We start from the raw sequence: 23,831 nt of genomic DNA, 5'->3' as shown, positions 1-23,831 counted from the left end.
AAAAGGATGAACAAATGAGGATGAAGTGGAAGGAGAGCTGGAGCTGCAATGTATAATGACCTATCAACACATTCTGTAATGCATACAGCACTTCAGCAAAGACGGAAATCACATCTGCACCGAGTATGGGCATCCATAGTTTGAAAGCAGAGAGCAATGTTGTGCACTTCACGATCCTGATTTCACCATCACCCACCCACAAATACAGTTACTCATCAGTAGCCCTGACTAGCAACAACTGGATCCTCAAAATAGTAACCACTAATCTTAGCAGCATGTTCAGGATTAGCAACTGAATATCATATCCAGTTAATACAAGAATGTAACTGGGCACTATTTAAATGAATCTGAAAATGATCTAAACCTTTTGAGTTCAACAAAACTAACTAGATGAACAGCATCATGCAGTTGTAAAAACATGGACTTCATAGTAACTCATAGTAATTCATACATGGTAACTTCTCTTTATTTTCATGTTTAAATGTGCTTCACTAGATGAAGTGTTTGCATGAGCATATGCCCCTTTTTAAACAAGAAAGAAGCAAAAGCATTTCTGCAATAATACTACCACAATGAAATCCCAGCCTTGGTCTGATTACAGCTTTGACTTAGGGTGGGGTGAAAATTGATCTGCCCAGTAAAAGAGAGGTTCTCTATAGATACAAACCACTGCATTTATGCTTAGGGAAGCCCAAATTATTTAAATATAATTTAATTACATGTCTGATTTTAAAACTGGACTTTTCCTGCCATTAATTTGAACTGTCATTCTTAGGGAGTACCTAAATCATTAGATGTCCTTGAAAGAATACACCCTGACTGTACTAAAGTTAAGCCAAGTTATAGCCAAGTAACATTCATGTTATTTGTTCTCAGCAAATGTGATTTTCTTGCTGCTGGTGAACACATCTGTGTGTTGGTGTAAATAGACAGGAGAATATGTCCAGCTTTCTTGTTCGTGCTCTGCACAGTGTACTGCATCTATGGCCCTCAAAGAGGAAGTCATTAGCTTAATAATAATTCCTGACAGACTCCAAATGAGATATTCCAATAGATATTGCCATGGCTCCTGGGGTAAATAAAAGGAGAGTTTTATCTTCAAGATGGGAAAGCGAGAATATACAGCGCTAAATGATGAGTGGGGGCTCTGAGACTAATTGTTAAGCAGGAATATTTACAAGCAAAGGACTGGAGAATGGGTTTATCATTGCAAGGTAATTATCCAAACACAAATAACTTTAATACTTTGGCATTTTTATAGCCACCACATTATTTATTTTACTACAGTCTATTGAAATACCATTCCCCTGGTTACAAGTACACAGCACTGCATACTTTATTTTTACTTTATATAAAATTGAAATAAAAAGGAACACTTTAAAATGAGTGGAAGAACAATAGGTCCTATTTAACCATCAACTACAACAGTATTTAACTTCTGTGCTTTTGATCAATATTTGTGTGACAAGCTATTCATTACTCTTCTCTTCTACTGCTTTAATGCTGTTGTTCTTCTCACAGCCTGATCTGCACTTTTGTGTGTTTAATTTATAACAGTTTCCATGGAAAATAAGTATTCAAAGAAAAAAGGTGCTGAGACAGCACCTTCTACCAAACCACAAATCTTTTCTAACGTTCATCTTAAACTGAAAGTAATTCTGGGAAACAAATTAATGATATAAATCACATTATCATTACTCACATAAAGATACTCTGTTGTAACTCTTTCAGAAAGCTACAGTGAGTAGTAGCTAAAAGAACTCTATATGGAGAATGCCTGTTTCTAATTAAATTCTCTAAAAATAGGGTTGCACATACATCTAGGACCAAGCCATCTGTGTTATCTCTCTAGGATAAGCCATCCTACACCCACAATGATATCCCTTTCATCACTGCAGATATTCAGAACTGGGACTGGCCCTTCTTTCCCAACTTAGGAAAGAAAAAGAAAAAAGGAAGCAAAGTTTTAATTCAGATAAGGTTCTTTAAAAGTTAGATCCCTTTTTTTGAAATCTCTTTTCACACCTACTTCTGTCAATCAGCAGAGAGATCCAAAACCACATCCCACAAGCAGAGGCAACAGTCAAGTACGACTTCTCCATGAAACACTTTCCCAGTGTAGTAAAGAAAGCTGTTTCTAATGGGCTGCATTGCTTGTGTTTGATGGTTTTGATCCCCCCCTCTTCTTTGAGACCTATCTGAAAATGTATCTTTATTCTCCTCATTCTGACAATTAACAGAACAGTATAAAAAAGCTGGAATGAAACGGGACCCATGTCAGAAAGGTTGGATAAGAGATTCCCATGACATCTTTGGTGATACTAAACAACAAAAACCTGTCTTCATACTTCAAGTAGGAGACCAAGGAGACAGAAAACAGCCCTTCTCTCTTAAAAAACAGCTACCCACATTATCTGCCAATGACTGAGGGGAAGAAAGGAGGAACGCTTATCAGGGCCTGTCAAGAGGAGGAAACAATCTCTGCTTAGTCAGAGGCAGTGACAGATTATCCCCTTGTTAGGCAGAGAGAAAGCAGAGCGTGAAAGGAGGCAGGGGGTTGGAACAAGATGATCTTTAAGGTCTTTTCCAACCCAAACCATTACGTGATTCCTTGATTTCAAGGGAGACTTACTCCTGATCCCCCCTGCAATACACAGGATGGCATTTGGGGGCCATTTCCCATGAGGGGCTCCAGATAATGCCTCAGGCTGCAGCCAACAAAGCAACATTATTTCCACTTTTCCTTAGATTTCTTGCTGTCAGACTGCATTTAGTGAAACAAATGCATTTGTTATATTTGTCCATCCCTCAGTTTGGGGCTATTTTGCTGTTGCATGATACAATCTCAGGCAATGTGTGTTAACCTCGTTAGACGAATTGTTTCACTTCAAGCTTCCATTTCTGCCATCAGGAATAAGAATGCCACTTTACAGTAAAAAGGTATTAATTTCAACCAATTTCTTCAATTAAGTAAGTAACAGTTTTAGGCAACAGACTCCACAAAAAACACTCTTACAACCAGTATGATGAAGTAAGTGTGTTTAGTTCCCCCTAAAGCCTTCCCATTGTTATATACCTTAGAAGAAAATAACAGGCAAAATGAAGACTAACCTTTGAATAAATGCCATTTACTGGTCTCCACTGTTCTCCATTCAAAAGGAAGGGAATTGTTATCTCGTAATCTTTTGACTGGTCCTTTGGCATCTGCTGTCTTGAGGATTCCAATTTGCTGTCCACATTGTCACCTAAGGACAGGGAGAAGTACTTCATATTAGTCAGGAATCTGACAACATGAGCCTTGTCATTTAAGGGACCTGGCAGTATATTTTGAAAGGAAATACTTCGGGAAAAGACCTGAGCATTAAAACATTGTGGGGTCATATTCTCAGAGTCCAAACCTACACGTATTTCCAAGAGAGCTGGGATTCTGGGAGAGAAGTGTTGAGGCTCATTAGATGTGCACTTCTGCAGCAGCAGAAGACAGAGACTGCACGTAAGGAGCAGAGATACCAAGATGCAAAGATAAGGAACTGGGGTGCAAGACTCAACTAAAAACAGCTGAAGAGATATAGGCACCGCTATTTAAAGTGTTACATTAAAAATCACATTAGAGTTTGGATTTATTTTCTCCATTGAAGACGACAGCAGGAGGGAATGCAGAGGGTGTCTTGTCTTTTCAGTGTCATCATTAAGAGGGTAAGAAAGCTGCAGGGATTTAAGAGATAAGATTTTATCAGGACTGTGTTTCTCTAATTAAGGTGAGAAATTAGCCTTGATCATTCCACTCCCCAATCCCTCTTCGCCTCATCCCTCTTCCAAGATACAGTCGCACTGGATCAGATTCAAAGCGGAAGTGGTGATTGGAAGAGGGATGGTGCCCTTGCGAGTGTCACTAGAGCCTTAAATCACCCTGGGATGAACAAACCCTGCAGTTGCTTGACACAGGCTCCCTAAGGACAAACAGAAACCCAAGATTTTCCTCATGTCCTTCCCATTCCTGTGATGGGGTCAGCTGGTCCTCACACTTCACAAGCTGGAGTTACAGCATGGATGCAACAACCCACTCCTGAAAGGCTCTGGGTTTATGACACACAGCAGATTTACCATGTGTAGTCTTTGGTATTTTATGAAACCCCAAACACTTCTTAAAGCACCATCTTACTCTGCTAAACACAGAAGCGTACGGCTGTACTCCATTTTAACTAGCCTGAACTGTATACAACAGACTGAATATTTACTTAGCAGCCACAGCATGGACATGTAAGGAAGTCACAAAGTACCAACAGCCCCCTAACATCACGGATGCACATTGTCATTGGTGCATTGTCATTAGTGCATTTGGAGGGGGGGAAAGTCTGGAGAGGAATATAAACTCTCACTGAATTAATGCTCTACTCCTACACAGTCAGACGACTTCAATTCATACCACAGTGTCAAAAAGCCATTTGCATGCAACATTTATCAAGTGTTTTTCCTCTCACTAAACATACGAATGGTACTGTGCCCGTCAAAGCAAAGTCTTAAAAACAGTGTCATGGGACAAGAGCTGGAAATGGGATTGAGAATAAATCTTAAAGAGAAGACAAAGATGGCTTTCAGGCGCTGTGGGGCAGTTAAAACACCAGTGGGGATTCACACATGCTTGACCTAACTCCACACTAAGCATTCTGGTGCACTTGGACCCCCTGAGGATGAGATCTGAGTCTTTGAAGGGGCTCTAAATGTGAGTCCATCTTCCATTAAGATGGAGGAAAGCCAGTCTTGCCTTTCTTCCTCCTTCCCCCCATTGCCTTGGGGCTAGGAGGTGAAGAGGAAAGGTGGTGGAGTGGTGTTTTAGCAGCTGAACCATGGCTCAGGGCTGAACTAGGTGTTGGAGTGAAAGGATCCCTGTGGAGTCAACCTGCCCACACAGCTCAGTGCTCAGTACTTGCCATCCCACCAACCTGACCTGCTGTCTGGTACCTAACACTCTCTGAGGTTCCAGAGCTATGTTTTGAGCAGAATGACCCCAATTTAGTCATTGTTACAATTAAAACCATCTATACAGTCATTACGTTTAAGCCAACGAGAGAAAAACAAGTCCAGTATTTTCCAGCACGCTTGTAAAAATATGACACTTCCCCTAAAGCACCTATAAAGTGCCAAGATAAAATGAGAAAGTATCCTGGAAAGAGGAAAGTTGCTTGTCATATGGGTTTTCCTGTAGTGAACCTAACCCTCAGCAGAGCCCTAGCCCAAGCGACAGGGATCTGGCAGGAGACAGTGTCAGCCCTTGGAAAAGATGGTCAAACAATACACACAATTGGGTTTGCCCCAGTAGAGGAGTACGAGATACCATCTCATCTGTCTACAGGGGTCTAGACAGAACCTCTTTATTCTGATTACCAGGCATGAAGCTGCCTGCACAGAACAGAAATTTACGAAGCACATCTCAGGGAAATGAGAAAAGTTTGGCTCTAGCCCTCATCTTTTTTTTTTTGGCTTACTAAAGCAGTCTGAACTCTATGAATTAAATTACTCTGACCCTTCTATTACTTTGTAGGATTCGCATTCTGAAAGTTTCGTGAGATCTAACCCAATGAGCATCCTTTTCTTCCCACAAATGCACTGTCTACATCACTTCCACACAGCCTTAGCGTGGAACTGCAGCTACATAGGAAGAAGCATCAAAGTCTTCCTGGTATTCCTATGTGTGCAAGTTGCCTTTCTTATTAATTCTGCAAAGCACTAATATCACAACATTTCCCAAAACACAAGAAAAAGGAGAGGGGAAGGGATCAGCATTCATGAGCATTATTCACTATGAGGGTGGTGAGGCCCTAGCAGAGTTTATTCAGAGAAGCTGTGGCTGCCCCATCCCTGGCAGTGTTCAAGGCCTGGTTGGACACAGGGGCTTGGAGCAAGCTGCTCCAGTGGAAGGTGGAAATGGATGAGCTTTAAGGTTCCTTCCAACCCAAACCATCCCAGGATGCTATGTGTTATTCCCTCATTACATGGCATGGTCAAGGAAGTGCAACTGCTATAAAAATATAATGGGAAAAGAGAATAATATCTACACAGGGTGCAGTTCAATTTCACCCCTCTTATTCCTATTCCATCAGGACAAAGTAATGTCTGGGGTGCATAACAAAGTGTGGTTACAATGAGCAAGTTTAATCTTACACACATGCTTATTTATCTGCACACTGAAAATGCATATTGTGCAGAAGTGTTGATAGTCTGGAGACAGACATCAAGACAGGTTTATAGGCAGCAGTTATATCTTTATTGGAAAAGATAATTTATTGGGGTGGAAACAAACCAGACAAGCTTTAGGGCTTGCAAAGTCTTCTGAAGCCGTAGCATTTATAAAACACAAGATCAATTTCTGTCTTGGTGCTTTCCTTCAGCTAAATATTCTGCTGCTTATCTGAATGCTTTCATTTAAATGATTGGGTGTGATTGATAGAAATCACAGCTTTCTGCAGAGGGCAGAGAAAGCTCCGCAGCCCAGCCATAGGGCCTCATGCTGATAAGCACTGGGGCACATGCTTAACGTTATGCACTTGCTTGTCCTCAGTGTGATACACGCACATTACAGTTACTTTTGTAAACCAAATAACAGCGGTTTTCTGGTTTAAGGTTATTATATTTACACCATATGTATATTTCTGAAAGACTTCAAAATGAAGAAAACATTATTACTGATAAACTCTAGATCAATCTTTAAATTTAAAAGTAAGAGGAAAATAAAAAGGTGAATCCTTTAAATAGGATTCTGCAGCCTGGTTGCAAAGCTTCCAAGAACACATTGCAAGAAATAAGGGATCACAGTCAAGGAAGAGTGACCCACGCATGTCCATGTGGGGTGGGAAAGATGATAGCATCTGAAGGGCCTGACTGGACAACAGGACATGGACATAAGAGACATGGGAAGAGGAAGTCAGGAGAAAAAAAGCCTTGTAAAATACATGAGAAGAGGGGAAAAAAACCCAAAAGATAGGCATAGATATTGAAGTATGCAAGAAACTTTAAAACAATGGGACGAACAGATATGCAGACTCAGAATAGCCCTGAGTTTGGTCTTCTGGAGAGGTACAGAGGTGGGACAGCTTTGGCACACAGAGCCCTAAAGCCAGAAACACCAATGAATTTATCCCAGTGAAGGATATTTCACCCAGTCTCTTGCACAATGGCTGAGGAAAACACACTCCCAGTTCTCTTCTGCTGGTGTCAGGCCACCCACCTCCAAGCATAAGCCCAGACCTTCCAAAGAGCATCTGAGGGGCACCAGGAAAGGAGCGCGATGGGACGGGACTGGACATCTGCACTAATGAAGGGTTTCCATCACCCTGATCACACCCCGTGAGCTCCCAGTGCTGCAGTTCTTCATGCACACAGACATGCTGGTATTTCCTCTCTGCCACTCTTCACCCCCTTTACCCATTTTCATTACGATTTCTTTGAAGCTGGGACCATTAGATTTGTTTGCATTACATTAATAATGAGGCCTCTTCTCTATGGGGACTTTCGGTGTTACAGCAATATAAATAGTGTAATAATTGAAATCAGAGAATTGAGATGTTGGTAACGTGTCATGAGAGAGGATGAAAATCAGGCCATCTGTATCACCAGAAACTTCTATTAGAGCCAGGTTTCCTATCTCTTGTGTCACATGCACCTACTTACTCACCTACTTATTTCCCATTTCAGTGAAATTCTGTCCCATTCTTCCTGACGCAAGCTCGTCTCCCACTTTTTCACATGAAAAACTTCACAGTTGTGTCTATCTGTTTTCTATTTTCATCCTGCACTGAAGGTAACGCTTTTGATCCACAAGCAGCCCACAGGCTGATGCAGCATACCTTATTCTTCTTTTTTCCAGCAATATAAAAGATGCTTTGTACAACTCGTGAGATGAGTCGGTGTTACCTGTCAGTGGCTTTTGTGTGGCTTAAATATTCTTCACCTGCCATGTACTTCTGCAACTTTCCTTCTTTGCACAGTATCGCACAACCTTGTTGGCAAAGAAGTTCAGAGCAGTTTTCATCTTTTTGCTTTATATTTCACTTCCTTCGAGCTCCGTGCAAAATAAACTCCAAGACTGCAATGTGATGCCTTTGTTCAATGGCTGCTGCCTCCTGAAGAAGCCCAGACATACTTCACATTTGTCTTTACATAAAATTAATAAGCTTTTTGTCAGGCAGTGCAATTTATTTGTCCTTATGATAAATAAAAAGGTGAATGTTCTCGGTACTGATTGGGTTTGGATAAAATGGGATGAAGTGGAAGGAAGAAGAGAAAATATCCCCCCCTCTGCTGTACAACCCTGCCATCCTGCTAGCGCTGGGTTTGCTCCATGCTCACCTGGCATGCCACAGAGGGAGGAGTCTGACTAGGGATGGTTTATAAGTACCATCCATCTACTAACATACAGATTTATAATAAAGCCAATGCATGAGGCTGTGCATCCTTCCCATTATGGACACGTATTTTCTGGGACTCCATCATAGAATCACAGAATCAACCAGGTTGGAAAAGACTTTTAAGATCACCAAGTCCAACTGTTCCCCAACACTGCCCAAGACCACCATTAAACCATGTCACTAAGGGCCTCGTCTACATGGTTTTGAACACTTCCAGCAATGGTGATGCCTTCTGCACATCTTGCTCCATGCACATTAACATGATCCTGTCAGGGTCCTGAGGCACCCAAGGGCTCTTACAGCCCCACCACCTCACTAAAGCCTAGCCCAGCGATTCTGTGAGATGCCCATTACCAATCTAGACCACAGCCTTCTTCCCAGCACACTGCATCCATACACCCATCATCTCCCCCACTGCAGCTACTGCCAAGTTATGAAAATAACGAAAGCAGGACAATAAAGAAAAAGCTAAATTAAATTAAATTATATTATCCTTATGTTACCTTTCATATTACAAATGGGCTCAGAACTGTAAGTCACAGCCTATCTACTTTTTCCTCTATCACAAAACAACAATGCACAGGAATAATCTAAGGATAGAAAAGAATAATAGACAAGAGTAATCTTTCTGCAACCTGAAAACAGCTAACAGGACTGCTCTGCACCACAGTGCTTTGGCAATGCTGTGGAAGACAAAAAGGGTGTTCTCTATCCATTTCCTTCCTCATTTTCCTCAGCTTCCTCAGCTTAATTCACAGTCAGTGGCATCTATTGTTTGGATGGGTCATTTCCAGCTGTAAAGAACAAGCTATACTCATAGATGTATCCAGCACTCACTGGACAATTGGCAATTAGTTTTGTGTCAGGGCACTGGGGCATCCCTATAGGCTCTGTTGCCGGATGGCTTCCCCTATAACCCAGGACCCCTTGGGTCAACTCTGTGCCACCAGCCCCAGCAAGCTGGGCAGGAATCCCAGCAGAGCCACCACTGCCAGTGGGGCACCCATCAGATGGGAAGGAGTTTTATCCCTCTGATCAGTTGCTTTTCTCCCACATCTTATTTGGGATGATTATTTTAACACCTCCAGACTCAAAAGAGTACTTCTTAATCTAAAGTTATTAAATTAACTTACACATGGAGAGGAGGACCAAGCAGTTACCCTTCAGCATGGATGTGAACTTAGGAAATATAAGAAGGAGATGGTACTGGGTAAGGAATAGAGACTACCCACCAAGTACATCACTAACCAGCCAGGTAACGGATGGTTTCCACCGAAGTTCAATATTAGGATCAGTTTCATTATTTCTATCAGCAACTTCTACTCAATGTGTACAAGTGTCCTTCTGCAATCCAGTGCTCCAACAGGTTTGAAGACAATGTCTGCACAGAGGACAGGAATATTACCAAAGTATCCAATAACTTGCAGGCTGGAGCAAAGGAATCAAATCAAGCAGTACAGAATGCAGGTTTGTACCCCTGAGAACTAGTAAGTTTTCTTCTCAAAGTGGTAGTCTTCAAAGGCAAATGACAATGGAAAGACCCATGTATGTTATTCAGTATAACACTGATATCACATGAAGCAAAGACAGCCCTGGAAAGCTGCATAAAAAGAAATGTTCCCAGTTCAGATGTTGAAGTTACTTCTGAGTCAGCAATAGAAGCATATTTGGAATCCTGTGGGCATTTCTCACCACCTGCATTCATGAAGGATTAATTCAGCCCAAAGCTGGTGGATTGGAAAGGCTGCCAAGGTGAGCAGGGAAGTGGAAAGACTGAAGTACAAGAAGGGAACTAAAGGAATTATTTTGCATAATCTACTAAACTGAAGATGACAGGACCCATGATAGTCCTTTAGCTTTATACACCTCTTGGTATTTATCTTGCTGGTGCTGATGTATTTGTAGGTGGCAAGAGTTTAAAGTGGCTATACATAAAGTTGGATAGGATTGCAATGCACAACTTCTGAGCAAAGAGGATCACATCCAGCTCTCATGCACCAATTTGAAATTAAAAATCAACTTGCTTTAAATGGAAATTGTGAACATTAGGACCCAGACTGTATCATGCCAAACAATAAAGAAGTGTCAGCTATCCAAGTATCTGGCCAAGAAGTGGGGATGTGTGCTTCCAGTCCTCTCTTTCACTCCATCTGCCAGCAAAAGCCAAAACATTACCCAAGCTAAACACTATCCAGGCACAAATCTTACTGAAAACACTTTATAGAACAGTATCCATTCTGACTGAGACAGGAAAAATAATGAATTGTCACTTATTAACATAACCAAATGTAAATTATGATAGTATGATAAATGTGCAAATGCTGCAAAATAAACCAGTACCATATTTCCAGTACACAATGGTTAAAGAATAGCAGGTTGGAACTAGATATCTTAAATGTCCCTTACAACCCAAACCATTCTATGATAAAGCAAGCCCAAAAACATGCACAGGATCACGTAAGCAACCTCTTGCCCTAAAGTCAGACAACCATCCATCTTAAACATTACTCTAACCAGCAGCTGAAAACACAGACACCCTCTCCAGAGAAAGGACAAAAATCAGGAACTCCACCACACTGATAAGGTACTTCCCGTTATTCCACTAACAGCCCTTCCACAGCTTTAAATAAGACAGCACAGAACAGAGTCTGCCTTCAGCTGTGTGTAACCACAAAAGTCTGGGCAAGGCTGGGGCTGTGCATTAAATAAAACTCTTATCTCTCGCAGTAAAGGTTTTATGAGTTCAAAACCATAAATTATTTTTCCAGCTAAGCCATGCACATCTAAGCGGTACATTGATTCTCTCCACAAAAAGAAAATCCAGTAAAATCACTCCTTTCATGGCCTGCCTGGAAAATAATTATTAAAGAAGAAGGCAAGCCACCTAACTAAAAACAAAGTTTTACTTGTTTGCTCATTCCTCCCCCTATTCCCAAACCCAAGCCCTCAGGCATTTGAGCACAAGTAACTTATAGAAACCAACTCGTTCCATGGATCTTCTTGAGCTCGAATCATGTCTTTTCCTTCATGTTGCAAAATTACTACTCATGAACATCAGTTTTAAAACACCAAAAGTCAGCAAAGGCCTTTGATGAGCCCAAGCACAGGCAGCAGCAAGACAACTCCATGCATTTCTGAAGTTAATTTTGTGTACTTGCTGCTTCTAATGGAAAAATATCCCTCTCCAGCTTGACAGGCCTGTCAACTTTGAACTGATCCGTGTGTGACTTTGCAGGACGCCCGCTTCATCTTTCACACTAAGCAGGCACTGACCGCTCAGATGACAAATAGGAGCTTGAGACACACTGATCCACTTTAAATAAACAGCATTAAAAACATGCTTTTTAATATTGCAGTTTTATAATTGTAAGTGCTATCTCGTGTCATCAATTGTCCTTGTATGAGCTATTCCTTTCCTAAATCTAATTCTGCTGATGAAATAATCTGAGAAAAGGAGCAGCCCTTGCATCCCTCTCCCTTGAAATCCCATAAACTCCATGTAAAAAGTCATGTGTTCCACATTTTACTATGGACATGGGAGTGAAAGCTTCAGTTTGAAGGTAACTCGCTGTTCTTCTCCACCAAAGGCTCTGCAGCCAGTGTCACTGCGTGACCAGCTGAATAAACTAATGACACATATTAAGGCGAAAAAGGCAGAGAGAGGGGAGAAGAAGGAAAATAAAATGTTCATTGTGGAACATACCCCCTAAGCAGTTGGATCATCTTAATCTTCAAGCTTCTGTAATACAACTGTTGGAAGGCTCTAAGTCTGCACACAATAAAGTGCTTTATTCAGGGAACCATATGATTCCATCAGTCATTCAAGCACATGTTTGGCACAGATTGAAAGTGAAAAGCATAGCTAAGTCAAATATTTCAAAACTGAACTTGTCTTTCTAACACACATGGTTTATATATTGGTGTAATATCTATATAACTTTTCAGTTCTCATATAGGGTAATGTCATGGCTGAAGGACAAAATGATGTCTGCTGCACCAAGCAGCATCGCGCTTCTCAGGAGTTGAGACATGCCAAAAAGCCATTTACTAGAAAATTAAAAGGAAACTATCACACTTGACAGGTCCTCAAGAAAACTGTAAAAATAGCTTTTGTTCCTTCTAATTCCTGAATATCAGTTTCTCAAATCAGGATGCTACACCATTCCTTGCTAGAGAGCTGCACTGTAACAAATCCAGGACAGCCAGTTCCTTCCTCTTCCCATGCCCAAGATCTGTCTCCTCTGTTTGCAGATGAAATATTGCTCATCATACAGAGTTACTCCTGCTGATGCAAATGCGATTAAAGCAATCTTGGGAGAGCACAGTGTGATTAAAGCATAAGTAATGTGAGAAGGATTTGGGCTTTCATTATACAGAATACATATTGAAATGCACTCAAGGAAAGAAGCCAGTATATCTCAATATCCTCCCTGTTCTTGAGAACAAAATGTGACAAGTGGAGTTTTGAGAACAACATTTGCCATTGACTGCAGGAGGGGGCAGGGAGGCTGCAGAACATTTCAAATGGTGAAAACCAAGCTTGGTAGCGTGTATAGAATATATACATATACTGTATTTGGGAAACAGCTGCCCAGCCTCATTTGTGATGTTGTTATGCTTGACTGAAGAATTACTATTCAGGAGCAGTCCAAAGAGTTGCCTTTTTTTTCCCTGGAAGAGAACGTTTCAAAATATGACAGAACTAAAGCAGCAAAGCATTGAACCAGAGGGCATTTTGCCACACAAGGCAATGGGTATGGATTCCAGGATCTCCTCATGGAGAGCTCAGCGCTGGGAGTTCATGGAAGAGGGCAAGTTGTAACTGCAAGGTTCAAACCAAAGCAGCTTTGAAAAGTAAGTGACATAACGGCTTAGGAGAACTTGTGTCCTCTTGCTGTAAATCCTGTTTTAAGCTTGCTCCTGTTCCAAGTCCTGATGGACACCACATAAATTGGCCCAGTCATTCTAAAGTGTGAAAACAAGCAGAACAGGATTAAAACCAGATGAAAAATAGAGGGCTGCACAATGCCTGTCCCTCAGGTATTTCTAGGATGCCATAGTGAAGGATGTCCCATCTTAACTCTGCATCAAACCAACATCATCCCAGCATGAAGCTGAAGCTTTTGACAAGGGAATGTAGTGATAAAACAAGGGGAATGGCTTTAACCTGACAAAGGGGGGATTGAGATGAGCTCTTAGGCAGAAGCTCTTCCCTGTGAGGGTGCCCAGAGAAGCTGTGGCTGCCCCATCCCTGGCAGTGTTCAAGGCCAGGTTGGACACAGGGGCTTGGAGCAAGCTGTTCTTGTGGAAGGGGTCCCTTCCCATGGCAGGGGGTGGAATTGGATGATCCCTTCAAACATAAATCATTCTATGATAATTACACAAAAATCCAGATCCAGCATTACTCTCCCCCTCCAAAACCTCAAGAAAGGCTGCTTTCCATTAAATGAAGTAGCAAATTACTCCCCAACTTACAGTTTCCTCTCACTCTTTTCAAAGTACAGCACAATCCTTTTCTTCAGTTATTTACTTGCCTCCCTCACTGAGTATAAGGAATCTTCAGTATTGAGGGGTGTTCCTTCCCATATGATCATCAGTGAAAGAAACTACTGAGGGGGAGCTGGAGTTGTGCTCATCCCATGCACACACATCATTCATTTAGATATTCTCCAGGAAATCACACTGAAAATACGGCAAATCCAGCTGAAATGAGTTGCAGCATTAATTTAGGTAAACGTGCATGGAAATGATTTGTAGCTCTTTCCCAAACCTAGCAAGTGAGCTACTGGACTAGGGAGTTCATATCCATCATGCGTCGTTGTTTGTATGGGGAGTACCTGCTACTTGCCTTACACAACAGGAGAAAGGGAAAAATCACCTGCATCTGTATGAACATGAGCTGTCTCCAAAGTCTGTCTCCCTATTTTTTGAAACATGAATGAATGGGAAACTTAAAGACCTACTTAATGATCTTGAAGCAGAGCAGAAGTTTATGTGTGCGACCTTACAACAGATGTCACCATAAGGACTGGATTGGCCCAAAACTTCACAGGCTTCTTCAGGAGATGAGCTACAGAAGTAATGAACATTCACTTTTATTGTTTCCTCAGGGCTGGATACGTTCCCAGGTCACCAGCACAGCTTTGCTTATCTAGCCTACACATCCTCTGATCCTGTCACGCAGGTTTGAAGTGAATAGCACAGAACATCAGCACCAGGCTGTACAAAGGAGACAGAGCCATGGAGGTGAGACAGTTCATCCCAACTGAGGATCACACAAGGAGCATACCTGACACAAAATAAATAGACAAGCTGCTTCTTTCTAAAGCATGAAGATCTCTTCTACACCGACCCTGCACTTTTCCCTTAACAGCAAGAGTTTACCCAAAATGTCCCTTCAGTGGGGTGCATGTTCCTCACTGAAGAAGCAATAGATTAAGAAAAAAACACTATTTCACTTGGAATGCTTACCTCACACTTCAACATCTGTGTCAAAACGCAAGAGTGGTTTTTAACCTGAATACAGTTTTATTACTTCCAATTCAAAAAGGAGCAGGGATCAGAAGCAAGATGCTGGATCCTTCCCTATCAGGTGCAGAGGCCACATCTCATTCTCAGCTAGATCTCTGTCACCATGGCGTTCTCAATAGCAGAAAGGGAATAAAGACTTAAATAATCTGGACTAAACAGTTCTCCTTCCCACATCTTCTCATTGTTGAAGTAACACAGGATCTTCATCACACTACCATCACTGCATACAGACAGTGCTGCTGAGTAAAGATACAGGTGATGCCCAGCTCCGCTCATGGTCAGGCCCCTATGCTCACCTTAATAAATGTAGCATTGCAAAGTACAGATTGAGGGGTTTTGTCATATTTTTACATGACTACATCAAAACAAAATCCCATGAACACCAGGTTTCAGTGAGGTTTATATTCCAATACGTTTTTTCAAAGGTCACATATGAGGTTTAGTCCTCTTGCTCGATCAGCTGTTCTCAGAATGAGAGCACATTAAACAGAAGCAAGAAAACAGCACCCTTTCACCATTGTCAGAAGGTTTTTCACTTAATGCATATGACACATACTATTAGACTAAATTTACAGGGACTGACAGAGTTCCTCTTAAAGAATATCTCAAAATAAACTAGCTAAAGACTCTTTTGTGCCAAACTCTGCACGCCGTTTTTATGCCTTGCTGTGTATTATCCAGCATGGCTAAAAGGCCATGAAACCTTTCACTTCTTGCCTTATTAGATCATATTTTTTGGACAAGAAAGCATGTGTTCATCTAATCAATGGTTTCATCCTGTTGACCTTGTGAATGCATAATCCTCCATCCCTGATTTAACCAAGTATTTCTCATCCTAGCTCCAAGTCATGGAAAGCAGCAAGCTCCTTTATGGGGTGTGTAAAACAATAATGAAACAACATGAAGTGATTTAACAAAGGAGTCAGCATTTCTGATTAGATGATGCAGTTCATTAAGCTGCTTTCTGAAGCACCGATAACCAAGTCACACTCAATATCGACATAGTCTCAAACTCATATGTGGTACTGAAACAGAGATGGGTTAACATCCTGAGGCAGGGATCGAGTAAGAAACAGTATCTTTCCTTAGTGTGATCCTCTTATCATAAACATTTAACATAACTGAAGCAATTTGCCTTGTGTTAGCAAGAAACAAACAGTACTGTCATTTTGGATTGCACTCTCCTGTCAAGAATCAACTACAACCCTCTTAACAGGGCTTAATTTGTCATAGACTTACCCTGCAGACACAGCAGAGCCTAAAAGAAGCCTCTGCAGATGTGATTTAGGCCTTCAGTACTATAACATTTTGGAGATAATGTGCTTTTGTCCTAGGAATAATCTGAAAAGCTACTTGAAATGCAAGTACAATGTGCATGCAATAGGAAGAGCAAAATCTGAGATCACAGTATCACAGTATCACAGTATGCTAGAGATTGGAAGGGACCTCAAAAGATCATCTAGTCCAATCCCCCTGCCGGAGCAGGAACACCTAGATAAGGTTACACAGGAACGTGTCCAGGCGGGTTTTGAATGTCTCCAAAGAAGGAGACTCCACAACCTCCCTGGGCAGCCTGTTCCAGTGTTCCGTCACCCTCACTGAGAAGAAGTTTCTTTTCAAGTTTAAGTGGAACCTCTTGTGTTCCAGTTTGTACCCATTGCCCTTTGTCCTATAATTGTTTGCCACTGAGAAGAGCCTGGCTCCATCCTCGTGACACTCCCCCTTTATATATTTATATACACTAATAAGGTCACCCCTCAATCTCCTCTTCTCCAAACTCCAAACTGGAGATGGCATGGAGTAAAACACAACAACGCGCAGAGGAAAAAAAGCCATCAGAAAAGGGCATTAAATAAAAAATCCTTCCAATATGAATAACATGAAAGGCCTGGCATCCTAAGAAGGACTGGATTCTGTGTGAGATAGAGAGCTGGGGAGAGCCGGCCGGTGTAGCAGAGCCTGGCCGTTATCATAGATCCTGCAATGGTTTGGGTTGAAGGGACCTTAAAGCTCCTCCAGCTCTAACCCCTGCCACAGGCAGGGACCCCTTCCACTAGAGCAGCTTGCTCCAAGCCCCTGTGTCCAACCTGGCCTTGAGCACTGCCAGGGATGGGGCAGCCACAGCTTCTCTGGGCACCCTGTGCCAGTGCCTCAGCACCCTCACAGGGAAGAGCTTCTGCCTAAGAGCTCATTTAAATGTACCTATATCTACATGCATAAACGTAGCTGTAATTCAGACCTAACTGCAAACACCCTGGAAATGCCAATTCTCTGTTTACAAGTCTCATAGCTAAAGTCAAGAGAAAACCCACCGCATCAGCCCTCAAACATGCAGTCTCTAAGCCATGTTCTGGGACAGGAGGCTTGGTGGCACCTCCAGCAGAAGCTGGGATGCTAAAGCACCTTGGCCACACATGCAGGCTGCTCTGCTGGCTGTATCCTGCTGCTTGCCTGGCAAATGGAGCTTGCTGCTCACCATTCACATGCAATACTACAGCTCACACAGGTATGCCCAAAAGGATGCACATGAATACTGACAAAGCAAAGCCCAGCTGGATTCCTCAGACAATTTGCACTGGCAACGTGAGATATGTTAGAAACACAGAGACTGCAGTGATAAATCTGTCAGGATTAGGATATGTGAGGTCTGAACCAGGCTGCTGGAGGACCAAGTAAGCCTTTTACATGAATTCAGCCTTTTAAAAACAGAATTCCATGATCAATAGCATCGGCAGCTGACAACCTCAGTGGAAATAACAGATAAACACAGCTCTGACCTGCTGCACTCACTCACGTGTCATTAGACAAGTGCCACTGGGGCAGGCTCCACGCTGTGAACAAGATGAAAAGCCACCCAAAACATAGCCTGTCAGTCATTGGTTCAAGGATGCTCTTTGTGGCTGGATGGAGATGTTTCCAAACCACCAGTGAATAACACAGCAGCTCCCCAGAGAGCAGGAGAGTTAATGATGTGAGCATGATTTGAAGAGTGGGCATTATACCCTCAGCTGGTGTATTTTGGCATGGATCTGCGGAGCCCCATGGCCACTGAGAGCTCATGCCAGGCTGTCTGTATGGGACCCGATAGGGATAATCATCGGACAAGAAGGTGATTATCATACACAGACCATAAGTATCTGCCACAAACACGGGAACACTCTGAGAGAAGACAGGATTTGAAAGTGAGCTCTGAAACACAGACTGTGCTGGAGACATCGGGTTTAAAGGGGGAGACACTGGGTTTAAAGGGAGCGACAAGGGGAGATTTCTTCTTCCATCATTTATTTCCAATGCAACTGCCACCAATAATGAAAATAAAAGCTGACAGAAAAGTTATTTTAATTGGAGGTCAAGAACTTTGGACTGCACTTTTAGGATTTCTATTTTCCTTCCAGCTAACACCTAATGCCTAAAAGAGATTGAAGAGCTTCCCCCCACATGCTCATTTGGAGTTTACCTATACACACATACAGGAAAGCTTTGACTCTGCAAAAGGCTTATATAAATGTAGACTTTAGGGCTACAGAGTCTGTAAGATGAGCTCTTACCCTCCAATATATCATCCGCCACAGGGATAGCAAAGCTAATTTTGCTTTATTAAGGCCGGTACTTCAATTACTTTGCCTTTTTGTCCATGGGGACCTTTAGCCAGCAACCAAGGGCTGGCAGTACTGAAAACCAGAAGGGCAATTGTAAAACCATAAGAGCTGGAAAAGAAACTCACACTACAAGTGGGTGGCAAGGCTACTTTTAAGTTGCCTTAACTCATGACCTGATAATGTCTGTTTAATAGCAGAGCTGTTCCTAGGGCAGTCCCACACTCTGCACGTCTCGTGCCATGTCGTATCGTAACTTCGACTTCCGTCCTTAATCACTATGCACGTGTTTATGTAAGAATTAGGATATCCTGGCAGCTCCTCACATCCCTGACACCGGGCCCTGGGCAGGCAGAGCACCAGAGCCAGCGGAGGCAGAGGCTGCAAAGCTTCTGGAGATGTGTGCCAAGCACGACGAGGACTTTTCATCACCAGGCAGCCTCACCAGGTCCCGAAGCAAGCAGCTGGAACTTTCAGCACCTCTGTGACCAAGAAAGCAGCACATGCTCTGGCAAAGCTAAAGCTGTTCTCTACTTCCATAGAGAAAAAGCATGGAACGAAAGGAGAGGATGCTCGCTGAGCACACTGGCTGCAGATGTAAATGGGATGTGTTATGGAAAGGGAGTGGGGAAGATGAAGCAAAGCAGACCCAAAACCCAGCTGAGCTGTGGGGGTCAGCAAGCACTGCTGTTGTTCAAGCTTAGACATCTAAAGACAGGCACCGTAAGGATGAGCAGCTAGCACAAACTTTATAGGGAGCTTAGCTGATCACTGCAAATGTAACCTTAGAGCTTCAGCTGGGCTCTTAGGGAATCCCCAGACACAAGTAACAGGATTTCCACCCCTACCTACTGGTGTCTCTCATCTGTATGTTAGATCTAAGTCACCTACCATTTGCCCTCTTATCTTATTGCAGGTACAACTCCTTCAAGGTATATTCATGTCTTCATTTCTGTCATATGTGAATGCTTGACCCACCTAAACTCAAACTTTTGTGGAAGTGTACTCAAGTCACCCTCTGTCCCAGCTCTCCTCCAGAACACAGAGGAGCCCACTGGCCCCACCATCATAGAATCTACTAGGTTGGAAAAGACCATTAAGATCCAGCCCAGCCATCAATGCTCTCAGCATGGACAAGTCCTCCCTCCATCCAAACCAACCCACCCTCCATCTATACAAAGGGAACAGCCGCTAGGAAACAGGGGATCTCCTTCTCCTCATCTACCTGACAGTTTCTGCCCAGCACTGATTTGGTGCAAATGCAAACGTTGACAAAGAGAAATTAAGACCCCTCACAAAAGCAAAGCAAAGCTCCAACTCCTGTTACTTCATTCACACAAATCCTAAGTGCTCCACTAAATGCAACAACTTGCTCTGCCTACCCTAGGATTTCAATGTGCTGAAGTATCTCTCTGCCTTTCCCCCAGCAAACCCGAGCCAAAGTCCCAGTGAAAGTTGCTGTGAATAGATCTGGAGACAAGCAAACATTTGCCAAGTTTAAAGTTACAATGAAAAAAAAAGCCCCACGACAGGAGTTTGTAGTAACACATGGGGACACACGCACTCCTCGGCGCTGTTACAAGAGAATCTCCCTTCCTCTCATAAAATATGCATTGTCAGCTGCCGATTAATGAAGAGGACAGGGTTTGGGCTCTCCAGTGGTTCCAGAATAAGGCCCAGACTTGCCATACAAAGAGACAAGTCACTTTTCCAGGCTGTTCCCCCATCTACAACACGGACAGCACAGAGCCAGTACTGCAAAACATCTTTAAGACTGACTGCACCGATCACTGCCTTGTGCTGCGTTTGAATGAGCACAGCAGCCAGCAAACTTCTACCCAGCGAGGACGCTTTTACCACCAGCAGTTGGCTTTTCCAGGCAATCCTTCCCGGCTGGATACGAGTCTGAGCTCTGACAATCCTCTCCAATTCGGCCCCAACCCGCAGGGGGCTGTTTGATGGTGACCCTCCGGGAAAAACGGCTCCATGGGATGGGGGCCCACGTACACACCGGGGGGTCCCTGGAGCCCACAGCGCATCCCGCATACCGGGGGGTCCCGGGGATCCCGCAGCGCACCCATACACACAGCGGGGGTCCCCGGGACTTCGCAGGGCACTCCCATACAAGGGGTTCAGCAGACCCTCCCATACACTGGGGGTCCGCAGGACCCCAACGGGGCACACTTCATGCAGGGGATCCCCAACACAGACCCTCCACACTGGGAGTCCCAGGACCCAGCAGTGCATCCAAACACCAGGACCTTGCAGGGCAGCAGCCACACAGGGAGTCTTGGGGACCGGACAGCGCATCCCCTAAACCGGGTGTCCCCAGCACCCCCTCACACTGGGGGTCCCCAAGGACCCCCAAGAGCGCACACACCGGGAGTCACTAGGACTCTGCAGCGCACCTCTACACACGCTGTGGATGCCCAGGACATCCCCACACCGGGGGCTCCCCGAACCATTCCGCTCACCCTGGGGGGTGCAGGGTCGATTGGGGGGGGGGGGGGGGATGTCGGGGATTCAAAGCAGAGTTTTCCCTGGAAAGGCTTGGAAATCCACACGCCGCGCAGAGGAGCGGGACTTACGCGTCCCGGGGAGAGCGGAGCGCAGCGTGGCGGAGGCCAGGAAAGGGAGGGGGGAAGCGCGGAGGGGTGCGCAAAACGAGCGCAGGCAGCGCGGCTGAATCCTCGCTCCGGTGCTTGTCCCGTTAAAAATGGAGCGTCGGGTGAGGAAGTGTGTGAGGGGAGCTCGGTGGGGCTCGTGGTGAGCTTACCTTGAGCGGCGGGGGATGCTGGAAGGAGGCAGCCGAGGCTGAGCAGCAACGCGGACACCCGCGCCGGGGGGGGGAAGCGCTGGGCGCGGAGGCGCTTTGACATCTTAGCCCAGGCTGAGGGAGACAAACTTTCATCAGCTGGGGCTGGAGAGAAGCCCCATAATATACAGTTACAGAGAGGAGCGAGCTGGGACTCAGGATGTGAGAGATTTCCTGCATGCAGTTAACTCCAAAACCCCTCCTGCTGATGAGCTGGGCTCTGCTTTCTTAGGAAGGAGGGGGGAAAAAAAGAAAGGAAGAGTTGAAGGGTTTTTTTTCTCTCTCTCTTTTTAAAGAGGTTTGGGGGTTAGTTTGGGGTTGGTTTGTGGTATTTTGGCAAGAAAAGCCTTGCTGACCGCTGCAGCCCGTCCTGCGCTCCTCGCCATGGAACAAATGAGCTCCAACCGGCCCTCCGCGGGGTCCTAGCGCCCGCCCGCCGCACGGGCAGCGCCGAGCACAGCGCTGCTCCCCCGGTGGCTCCGGGGTGCCCACAACATCCCCCCCTCTGCCAAGGGCTCTATAGCACAGTCAGACCCGGTGCTTCCTTTGGAACGCTATCTGTGTATGTTAGAGCCCAGGGGGTATTTACTGGGTTTAGAACCATACAGTCCCAGGCTGGTTTGTGTTGGAAGGGACCTTCAAGCTCACCCTGTTCCAACCCCCTGCTACGGGCAGGGACAGCTTCCACTAGAGCAGGTTGCTCCAACCTGGCCTTGAACACTGCCCTGTTTTGGAGCTGTTTCTGGTGTCTCTGACTTACATTGTGGGGTTTTTAAAAGAAAATAATAATAATACCAAGCCCAACACAGCCACAGTTGCCAGATGCATTTTTTAAAGTCTTCCTCATTCAAGTTATTACTACTGACAGTCTGGGAGAATAACCAAATGCAGATTATATATTCCTTAAAGTACCACCAAAACACACACAGTGCCCACATGTTGCACAGAATGCTGCTGAGGAGTAGAAAGAAAGAACCTAATCCTGTAAATCCTTACAGGCTTTTACTGGGCAGTTTTATGAAGGTTCTTCCCAAATCCCACTGTTTGGATTGCAATGCTTAATTCTGTGGATTGGCCCCATGCTCTCCATGAGACAGTTGTCAAAACTGGCCTCATATGTGTGTGTACACCAGCATGTACAGTACTCATGCAATCCCACTTAAAAAAATGGATATTGGAAGGTGCTGAGGCACTGGCACAGGGTGCCCAGAGAAGCTGTGGCTGCCCCATCCCTGGCAGTGCTCAAGGCCAGGTTGGACACAGGGGCTTGGAGCAAGCTGCTCCAGTGGAAGGGGTCCCTGCCTGTGGCAGGGGTTGAAGCTGGATGAGCTTTAAGGTCCCTTCCAACACAAACCAGGCTGGGATTCTGTGATTCTGATTTGGGCCAGTTCTGGAGCAGAGGGTGGTAACTATCCACAGTGAACCAGACTGCGTTTTAGCAGCTCAGAGGATAAATGAACCAGCAGAGACTCAATGGGTACAAGAAGCTGCGGTTCCCAAGCTGGAGCCCTGCACCATAGCCCCAGGGGACAGTCACATCCCCAGTATAACAGCGATAATGTCAGGTCATCTCAGCAGAAATAACCCTGGAAGAGCAGGGATCAGGGAGCATTTGCTTTAATGGTTGCTTTTCTTCACAGTTAAAAAGGCCATTTTCTCCCCTTACCCCTCCTCCTAAAACTAGACCCATGGACTCACCTCCAGTTGCTCTGTGTCTTGTATTCCACCTACATTTACCCTGCAAGTCTCACTTCAGCAGCATTCATCCTTAAACACCCAAAGGCTGGATTTTCCCATCATTATCAATTCTAACAGCTCTAGTCAACAACATTTCCTTCCTTAAAATGTAAACTAATGAACTCTATCTGCTGTCTCATGACAGGCATACATGCTCCGCACAGCACATTGGTTAATAATGCTGAAATTAGAAGACTTGTTTGTGCAAAGCCACCATAACAGCTATATAGACATCCTTATCCTTCGAAGGTATTTTCCCCATTAAAAGAAGTCAGAGGGAGCTAAAGACTTCTAAATGGAGTTTTGGTAATCCCACATGGCTTTTCGCTTAAATGGTAGTACTTTTATTGTGACTAACACTATTTGCTAACAGTGAATGTGGAGCCAATTATGTCTTGGTCATTCACTAGCATGAATGAAGTAGATATTATCAGTGCCTCCTCCTCCCTCAGAACTTAACCAAAGGGAACATTTGCATTTTACCACACTAGTTTTATGGGCTTGAAGTTGATAAATTGATAGTTTATCACAAAGCAGCCCCAAATACACTATTAACGACATCCATTTAGGAATGCTGCTGACTTAGTTACCTCTGGCTCTGGCTCTGTACCAAGAGGTACAATCACCACAGATTCGAAAGCCTTTGGGAAGAAAGCACCAAAAGGACAAGGGAAGTTGATCTGAAGCGCCCCTGCTTCACTGCTCTGTGCATAAGAGAGGCTAAACCTTGATTTCCAGTTCCTCATG

General features: G+C 44.1%; 1 protein-coding gene across 1 annotated transcript in view; it reads right to left on the bottom strand.

Annotated features, from left to right (window-relative positions):
• The window catches only part of ADAM12 (ADAM metallopeptidase domain 12), a 187,412-nt gene extending 165,723 nt beyond the window's left edge, over window positions 1–21,689 (bottom strand). The window contains exons 1-2 of the mRNA XM_061364101.1: window positions 21,309–21,689; window positions 3,112–3,245 (exon numbers count right to left, since the gene is read on the bottom strand). Coding sequence (XP_061220085.1) covers window positions 3,112–3,245; window positions 21,309–21,411 — 237 coding nt within the window. The 5' untranslated portion in view covers window positions 21,412–21,689. The remainder of the gene's footprint in view (window positions 1–3,111; window positions 3,246–21,308) is intronic.
• Between the last annotated feature and the right edge of the window lie 2,142 nt (window positions 21,690–23,831).

The sequence above is a fragment of the Neopsephotus bourkii genome, unplaced genomic scaffold (genome assembly GCF_033783945.1).
Source record: "Neopsephotus bourkii isolate Nb327-2 ecotype Australia unplaced genomic scaffold, CSIRO-AGI_Nbou_v1 NB_1189, whole genome shotgun sequence".
Taxonomy (NCBI): Eukaryota; Metazoa; Chordata; class Aves; order Psittaciformes; family Psittacidae; genus Neopsephotus; species Neopsephotus bourkii.
The sequence above is the reverse complement of the archived record's forward strand: the minus strand, read 5'-3'. Positions and strand labels throughout refer to the sequence as shown.